The sequence below is a fragment of the Setaria italica genome, chromosome VI (assembly GCF_000263155.2).
Source record: "Setaria italica strain Yugu1 chromosome VI, Setaria_italica_v2.0, whole genome shotgun sequence".
Lineage (NCBI taxonomy): Eukaryota > Viridiplantae > Streptophyta > Magnoliopsida > Poales > Poaceae > Setaria > Setaria italica.
In genome coordinates, this window is record NC_028455.1 from 9548763 (window position 1) to 9558482 (window position 9720).

Below are 9720 nucleotides of genomic sequence, written 5' to 3' on the forward strand. Positions count from 1 at the left end.
GATAAGTTTGACAGAACTTTAACTTCTGCGGGCTTTGTCATTAATGAGGCTGATAGATGTGTGTACTATCGCCATGGTGGGGGTGAAGGAGTTATATTGTGCTTATATGTGGATGATATACTGATCTTTGGCTCAAACAGTGATGTGATCAATGAGGTCAAGTCTTTTCTATCACAAAACTTTGATATGAAAGATCTAGGAGAAGCTGATATTATTGTGAACATCAAGCTGATTAAGGATGAGAATGGGATTACTCTTTCGCAATCCCATTATGTGAAGAAGATCTTCAACTATTTTGATTATATGGACAACAAGCCTTCTCCAACATCTTATGATCCCAGCGTGATACTCAGAAAGAACAAGAAAAATGCAAAAGACTAATTAAGAAACTCTCAAATTATCGGTTCACTCATGTATTTAGCTAGCGCAATGAGACCCGACATATCTTTTGCTGTGAGCAAATTGAGCAGGTTCATGTCAACCCCGGGCATTGATCATTGGTATGCACTTGAAATGGTTATGCGCTACTTGGTGGGTACTATGAGTTATGCGATTCACTATTCCAAACACCCTGCTGTGCTTGAGGGATATAGTGATTCGAACTGGATTTCGGACGCTGATGACCTATATGACACGAGTGGGTATGTGTTTACCCTTGGAGGTGGTGCAATATAATGGAGGTGTTGCAAACAGACCATTCTGACAAGGTCAACCATGGAAGCAGAACTTACTGCTTTAGAAACAGCCACTGTTGAGGCAGAGTGGCTGCGTGATCTCTTAATGGACTTGCCTCTGGTTGATAAACTAATGTCGGCAATCCTTATGAACTGTGACAATCAAACGGTGATAGTTAAAGTGAATAGTGCTAAGGATAATGCAAAGTCATCAAGACATGTCAGGAGATGACTGAAATCTGTCAAGAAGTTGTGAAACTCCGGAGTAATATGTGTGACTTATATTCAAAAAGACAAAAATTTGGTAGATTCCTTTACAAAAGGGCTATCACGGAATGTGATAGAATGCGCATCGAGGGAGATGGGTATGAGACCCGTTTGAGTTGCCGCAGTTGTAACCCAACCTATGTGATCGGAGATCCCATGAATTAGGATTTAGGGAAACAAGCTGTCGGTTGACTGAGGAGAGTGATTATTAAACCCTCTGTATTTGAAGATGCAATACTCTCAAGTGCTGTAAGGAAGGTTAGCAATATGTTGTAATGTGCTTCTATTGGCTTGATTAAGCGAAGATGCTGTCCTACAGAGCATTCTTGAAAGAACACACCTATATGAGTTCGGCTGTTAAACGTTGCAATCTTTGAGATTTAGGTGATCTCTAGTAAGCTCATGAAAGGGAGTATGACGTATATGCTCCACCCGTGGGGTAGGCTACTGGCAACAAGGTACTAGTTCTAACTTTGAGTGAAACTTGTCCGCACAAAACTTGCAATTCGGGGCTTAGTCCATTGTTCAAGTTTTGGATGAATGTAGCTTGAAGCCTCAAAACTTAACAATCCTTGTTGAAACCCTAGTATATAAAATAGTACTGAGAAACATGCAAAACACCTCAATGGGTATTTGAGATCTGGTGGGGGATTGTTAGATATATGGGCTTGGCCCATATAAATAATTTTGAATGAATCTCAAAGGTCCATTAGCGTAAGAGGGGGTACACCATCTATTAGTTCTGTATTGCTAATAGACGAGGGTGTTGGGGGTTTTGCTCCCTATATATACGGACCACCTCCCTCATGGAAAAGACGCACCATAGACTACTATACGGGAAGGCCCCCAGGTTAGGGTATCTCCAAGGTGGTCTATATGAGTTGTGTTTTGCCTCCTCTCGCTGTTGCACCGCCACCGTAGTCAACTCCATCCCAAGCGCCGGCGTGTACCGGCGAACGGGAGAGTAGGTCTCCAGAACCTCTCGCTCATGTGATCCTCCACCGGGAGAGGGTGAATAAGGTTTTTGGGAAGCGCTCCACGTGACTGCTCAAGGTCTTCACCATTGCTCGTCTTCCGTCCCAGTCCGGTGTTGCGGCATACCATCATCTTCAACATCATCTACTACGCTCTATCCGCAACACCGTCATCGTTTCGTTAGCACCGCTCGTCGTCATGGCTGCATCCGCTAAGTATGTACACCGTGATCTGATCTGTTATTTCAGTATGTTTTCTGAGATAATGAAGTTGTGCTTGTTGTTGCCTAGTATATTAGAGAATTGCATGCTAGGTTTTACTCTTGTCATGATAAATCTAGTTCAGAAATTAATCATACAGTTGTCTAATTTTCCAACATGGGCACCTCGTCCAGTCGTGGCTGCTAAGCTGCAGGCACCGGTGAACCTTGTACATATAGATCCAGAAGGCGTCCGGCATGGCCGCCCAGAGATGGTGCCCGCGGTGCGCCCACACGTACCACGTCATGGGGTCGCTCGAGTCCGCGCCACCGCTCGCTGCTGCCCCCCGTTGGTACCTAACTGGATGTAGGGCCCGTTACCTGAACCAGTATAAACCCTGAGTCATTATGTGCTAGGCCATATCCGATCTAAGGCATGGCAAAACTACGTATATTTACTTGTCGGCCAGATTCCACACCGACAAGTCTTCGGTCATCAAATGGCCCACCTTCCTGCCACTCTTGGCATGGCGAGCTCGAGCGATACGATTCGCTTCGGCTCGCTGGAGTTCCCCGCGCCCCTGCTCGGTGGGCTGTGGGTTTCTCCCGTCTTTGCACAATTCTAGACCTTCCACTTTGGAAGTCTGGACATCATGACCGACCAGCTCAGCGTATTTCACCTCTGCGAGGAGGCGTTTGCCTCGGCGTCCCCGGAAGGAGGAGCGCCCTCTATGGGCCTCAGGCCACTCAATGACCTCAACATCGAGGCGTTCGTGCTCCGCCTCGAGTCCGTGTTGGGCTCGAATCCCACGATGAGTGATGTGGACATTGTCCTGTACTCACTGTTTAACACCTTCTGTGAGCTCTCAAGAGGGACCCCATTGTCTCCGCTCACCACGCGGCTGATTCCCCTACGGCCTCGCATCCCCTACGAACACGTACGCACGAGGGCTCCGAAGGGCCAAGATGTCGCCCCCTCTAATGTCCGAGTTCATGGGGATGGTGGGCTATGCCCCCGCTTTATTCCATGACCTCTGCGATGAAGAGGTCAAAAGCGATGGCTCCAACATCGGCGACTTTATGGCACCTAGTCACCTTTGTCCCAGGAATACGCCATGGCAGACGCCCCAGGACAGCCACCGGAGGTGGTGGAGTCCCAGCAGACTCACACCCCCCCGGACCCTCATGCGAAGGCTCTAGCGCATGTGCAGGTGCATGGTGATGAGCTGCGACAGCGATGGCTGAGCTGGCAGCCGCCTGCGCCGGCGTGCCGCATGCAGCGCTCGGAGCCACACACACACGCAACCCGGTGAGTGGCGCTCAAGGTCGCGCCCTCCAGGTCCAGCGCAACATCCTGGCTAGAGGGAATGATCCCCCTCAATTCGCTTGGGTTGGCCAGGACATCGCTGCCGCGGCGATAATTCTACGCAGCCTCCCCGAGCATGCCGACCCCCAGGAGTAGGCAATTCACCGGAACCTTCGAGCGCTAGTGGAGACCGCTGCCGTCCAGCAGGCAGAGAGCTCCGCGTCACGATAGTGGCACGCGGCCTCTTGCCTGACCGGGGCAATGGGGCCGCACCCATCAAATTGCTCCATCCGCCCACCACAGCAGCCACCTCTGGCAGGGTAGGGCATCGCGGTCGCACTGTAGCCTGACCCGGCACCTGCTCCACGCCGTCCGCATGTGCGCGAGTGGCTCGGGCCGAACTGTGACGCTTGCAGCATCATCAACACTTGACGCTAGGCTCTGCATGACACCGACGTCCACTGAATGATGGCGAGAGTGGGCGGCGTAGGCCCTAGCTATCCCATCAAGGAGTGTGAAGAGACGCACCCTAAGCATGGCGATTGACCGAGCAACCGACACGGTGACCGAAGCCCCAGCCCGGACACCCCGGGACAATGGGCCGTTGGTCACCGCATCCAGAAAGCGTCGTTCCCATGGCAGTTCTGACCGCCCACCAACATCACCAAGTACACTGGGAAGACGAACGTCGGTGTATGGCTCAAAGACTTCTGGCTCGCCTGCCGAGCCGGTGGAGCAGATGATGACTATCATCTAGTACCTTCCCATCTACGTAGGGGAGTTTGTTCGGGCATGGCTCGAATTCCTTCCGTACAACAACATCCACGACTGGGCAAACCTCAAGAAGGTCTTCATCGGGAACTTTCAAGGGACGTCCGTCCGTCCCAGGAATTCCTAGTCCATCCCAGGAATTCCTAGGACTTGAAGAGTTGCAAGCAGGAGCCCAATGAGTCTCTGTAGGATTACATCTACAGGTTCTCAAGGCAGTGCAACTCCCTTCCTGATGTCGTCGACGCAGATGTCATCAGCACGTTCCTCTCTAGGACAACCTGCAAGTCCCTGGTCCACAAGCTTGGCTGCGTAAAGCCCCATACCTTCCGCAACCTGCTCAACATCGCCACGAACCACGCCTCCGACGAAGAGGCGGTCGGGGCGGTCTTCAGTGGTAGTCGGGACAAGGGCAAGGCCAAGCACGAGGTCCGGGATGAGGGACCCTCCACACAGCGGGGCAAGAAGAACAAGAAGGACCGACGCTGCCCGACCAACCTGACCTTGGTTGCCGCGACTGAGCACTCGAGCAAGCAGCCCAACAGGGCTAGCCCGACCACTTTGACAAGCTCAAGGAGAGCCCGTGCACCAACCACGCCTACCCCGTGAAGCACCTCTACAATGACTACGAGCTCGTCAAGTGCTTCCTGCGGCAAGCCGCCAAGCCCAAGGAGGGGAAAGGCAAGGAGGACGCAGTCAGGAGGGGAAAGGCAATGAGGACATGGCGTCAAGCACCTCTACAAGGACTATGAGCTTGTCAAGCGCTTCCTGCGGTAAGTTGCCAAGCCCAAGGAGGGGAAAGGCAAGGAGGATGCGACTAGGAGGGGAGGCACCACGGGCAAGGATGGAGATGGCTTCCCCGACCCCGAGGGATGCCTCATGATCTTTAGGGGGCCCGACGCCGACCACTCCAAGCGCCAGCACAAGATGTGCTACCGAGAGGTATGTACCACTGAGTCGGCCATCCCCTCTTTCCTTCGCAGGTCGGACTCCCCAATCATATTTGATCAGAGGCACCATCCTCCCCACATCCCTCGACTGGGTCGCTACCCACTCGTCGTCGACCCCATCATCGGCAAGAAGCACCTCACCCGGGTGCTGATGGACGGGGGCAGCAGTCTCAACATCCTTTACGTCGAGATCCATGAAGCCATGCGCATCCCCTAGTCGAAGCTCCGTCCCATGAGATCTCCTTTCCACGGTGTGATCTCGAGGCTGCAGGCGTACCCACTCGGGCAGATCGACCTGCCTGTCACGATTGGTGACCGTGCTAACTTCCGCATGGAGGTCCTGACCTTCGAGGTGGTGGACTTTCCAGGGTCCTACCACACCATCCTAGGGCAGCCATGCTATGCCATGCTCATGGCAGCCCCCAACTACACCTACCTCAAGCTGAAGATGCCGGGACCAAACGATGTCATCACCGTGGGTAGCACCTTCTCGCACGCCTACATGTGCGACCGCAAGCACCACGAGCTCCCTATTGGCATCGTCAACTCCACTGAGCTCCTGAAGCTTTGGAATGTAGCGGTGTCGGTAGTCCCCAACTACAACAAGCCAACCTCCACGGGCGCCTTCCGTTTTACCGAGGAGACCAAGGTGGTGGAGGTCGACCCCAGCGACCCGACCAAGACAGTGCAGATCTGGACCAAGCTCCCGACCAAATAGGAAGGTGAGCTCATTGACTTCCTATGTGCGAATCGGGATGTCTTCGCATGGAAGCCTTCTGACTGTTGGGCTACGAGGTAGGCTACACTGGCGTAAATCAAAATTTTCTACCATGTAAACCAGGAAAACTGCCGCATATGGATCACGGGATTACCACTCGACACACTAATGCGGAAGATGTAGAATCGCGTCGGGGCAGCGAAGTTGATCAGTGTAGTCAAACACGTAGTCGATCACATCGATGTCGAGCAGCTCCTCAGCAGCTCGTCCTCGTGCAGGAAGATCGTCCTCGTGCCGCGGCTCGTCCAAGTGCTACAGGTGCAACACCTCCAAGGTATCCACACATGCAGGGAGGAAGCATCGCAAGACGGACTGCTAGGTTCGCGAGTTGCAATACGACAAGGGCGTGGGAGGCGCGGCAGATGTGTTTCAGCCAAAAGGGATAAAACCCTAGGGCGCCCCACCCCTCTATTTATAGAGGTTCCTGACGGGCCTCTGGGTCCAAGGCCCATTAGTACTTCTAAACCTGATCCAACTCGAATCATATCCAAATTTGGGCTTCTAGCCCCTTAAGTGTGCGACCCTATGGGTTCGAATACGTATAGACATGACCCGAGTACTCCTACTCGGCCCAATAGTCGGTAGTGGCCTCTAGCAAGACGTGCCAACTTCTATACGCACACGAAGATCATATCAGACGAACCGTCACAGCATTATGTACATGCTATTCCCTTTGCCTCACGATATTTGGTCTAGCTTCGAGCCGACCGCTCTTTCTCGATCTTGTGATTCGGAATCCCTTTGTAGGTTAACTCTTAACCGTACGTAGTATGGCCATGCATTTTCGGATCCGATCACTCAAGGGGCCCAGAGATATCACTCTCAATAAGAGAGGGGCAAATCCCATCTTGATTGACCATGTCTCACAGCATGCTTCTTGACAAACCTGAAAGCTACCTTTTTAACTACCCTATCACGGTGTAGTGTTTGATAGCCCCTAAGTAAGTCGATCCACATCTAGAGTACATGCGACAATCTCAAGTCTAAGGACAAAGCGTACATGTTGTGTAAAGAGAGAACTACTTCTCGTATTGGGTCAGTCCTAGCACATGTCTCCACATGTGCCTACATTATTAGTTTGACATCTCCATGTCCATGACTTGTGAAACATAGTCATCATCTAATACATGTACTAGTCTAATATTCATGTGTGTCCACACATGAACTCCGACTAGGGACAACCTTTAGAATAACCATACAAGTAAGGAGTTCCACATACAATTCACATAATTGCAGATCAATTTAAGTAGCCTTTAATGGATATTCAATGAACACAATATACAAATCATGGATACAATCAGATATCATCATCTCTATGATTGCCTCTAGGGCATACCTCCAACACTGACATGCCGGGCATACCAAAGGAGGTCGCCAGGCACGCATTACGCATCGTCTCGGGCTCAAAGTCCGTCAAGCAATGCCTGTGCCGCTTTGATGATGAAAGGCGCAGGGCCATAGGCGAGGAGATCACCAAACTCCTGGTGGCCGGCTTCATCAAGGAGGTATACCACTTCAACTTGCTTGCTAATCCCGTTCTTGTAAGCAAGAAGATTGGAAAATGGAAAATGTGTGTTGACTATATTAGCCTTAACAAGGTGTGTCCCAAGGATCATTTCCCTTTACCGCGCATATATCAGATAATCGACTCCACCTGTGGATGTGAAATCCTCTCCTTTCTGGATGCCATACTCAGGCTACCACTTGATCGTGATGAAAGAGACCGACCAGATAATTACCTCATTCATCACCCTTTATGGTTTGTACTGTTACGTGACCGCACCATTCGATTTGAGGAACACTGGTGCCACCTATCCCCAACCTTCTTGAATCCCTTGGCACATGTGCTCTTTTTGAAGGGCGTGCATTACCTAACAATTTTACGGTCATATAGGTGGTGTGTGTTAATAATGATTTGGTTGCTAATTGAGACGTTCCAATTTTTTGGCTTTGAGAAAAAGAGATCAAATGACCTGCCTTCGCTAGTCATCATGTCAATGATGTCCTCAGTGTGGGTGGCTATTACTTGGCCTTCGGTTGGCAATTCTTGTGAATCAGGAGTCGTCCCATCCGAAAGTCATGCCTGAAGTAAAGCCAATTCGTTTGCCTTGGTCCTAGTCAATCTAGGAGGCATAATGTTAGAGGTATCAAGTGCCCAAATTCTCTTGGACAACCCTCTTCCGCCTCTGACAGGTATGCTATCACTGATCTGGTTGGACCAATTGCATAAAAAGTTAATGAGAAGCAATCCTGCATAACTGATAAAAGAAATTTGGTAGGCACCAATATCAGATACTTCATGTTGGCCTGTCTCTTGGGTCAGATTCAGGACGTTCTTGAGACAGGTCATACTCCGGATCTGGATCTTCACTTTTTCTTTTACTTCTTCTTTCATTGGTATCCTTTCTTTATCCTTTTCTAGCCTAGGTAAGGATGCTTGTGACTTTTCCAACACCAAGGGAAGCCAATATGCCCTGGTTCCTTATGATACATGCAGCCCTCACCCGCTCGTAAGGATGGAGCTCCGGTTCTTTATCTTAGGAAAAGAAAAAAACTTCTGTAAATTGTCCAACCACTGTAAATGAAACAAAGTACTATACAAGAAACAAACTGCTGCAAAATCTAGGTAGAGTGCACCAAAACAAGGTCCAAGATAGGATGTTCCTAGCCAAAGCAAGATCCAGGAAAGGATGTTCCAACCCAACCTTCACTACACGAAATATGTTGATCTATGATGAAAATTTGATGACACATTTGTTCTCTTCATAGATCTATGACGTTTCTCGCCAAAAATGTCATAAAGTTTCACATCCGAGCAAATTTAGTGACAAAGTTATGGAACGTCATAAAAGTTGCCACTTTAGCCAAAAAGAAATCGTCACTCACTCTTACATGATGGTTTTGTGATAATATAAGGTCTGCAAAAACGTCATAAAGCAATCGGGATTCCACATGTAAGCAATTATTGAAAAATAAGGTGTGCAAAAATATCATAAACTGAGAAGGATCCCCCATGCAAGCTTGAGTTTAGAAATAAAGTGTTCCAATTCATCATAAATCTAGCAGGGTCCCACAAGTCAGTCTGTGATAAAAAGGAGGAAAATAAAAAGCTAGGAGTGTCCAGAGTAGGGGTTGAACCTATGACCTCTTGATTCTGAAGAGTTAGCACTACCTCTAAGACATAATGCAATTTATGGTTTTCAAACAAGGTAGTTTCTTTATATTACAGTTCCAATAATTGTGGTGCACTTCCCAGTTGCAGGCCAGAGAAATGGGTATATCTGCAATGGTGTACACTGCAAGGGACTTGCCAGCACGCTCTTGCTGGCTGCAGCAAAGACTTGAGCCTAGAGGCGTCGGTGTGCAGATCTCCAACGGGCAGCGGGAATGGCACATCCTAGCAGCGAAGGGAGGTGTAGGAGCTACGGTCAGGTCAGTCCCTTATTTTGTGGCGCTACTTTCCCCTTTCATTAGAGGGAAGGGGATTTTCTGGAATTGTGGTTTTGGGTTGAAGGTAGTAGATTCCGATTTCATTGTACCCTTAGGTTTACATTCCGATTAGTGTTAGAAGTTGATAGCATATAGCTTATGAAGTGCAAAACTAAACTTTGATTTCAAGTTAGAATGACTTTTTTGAAGATTCCAAGTATTCCATCATCTTCTTCCATTGGTAGCTACTGCTCGAAGACATTTTCCTGCGACACTACCAGTTGGCATCCTGAAAGCAAGTGCGATCACGGGTTGAGAGCTGTGGTGAAGTATTCTTGGACCTTTCTCAATCCTAGCCGTCAGTTTGCTTGCTA

The 9720-nt window shown here is 49.5% G+C and overlaps 1 protein-coding gene across 1 annotated transcript; it reads left to right on the forward strand.

Annotated features, from left to right (window-relative positions):
* Positions 1-5371: 5371 nt before the first annotated feature.
* On the forward strand, positions 5372-5857 carry LOC101778451. Its single transcript, XM_004974477.1, has one exon. The coding sequence runs from the start codon at positions 5372-5374 to the stop codon at positions 5855-5857; it is 486 nt and encodes a 161-aa protein (XP_004974534.1).
* The last annotated feature ends 3863 nt before the right edge of the window (positions 5858-9720 follow it).

Bases quoted from the DNA above. Each gene is read 5' to 3' on its own strand.
- LOC101778451 (XM_004974477.1), top strand. From the start codon at position 5,372: ATGAGATCTCCTTTCCACGGTGTGATCTCGAGGCTGCAGGCGTACCCA.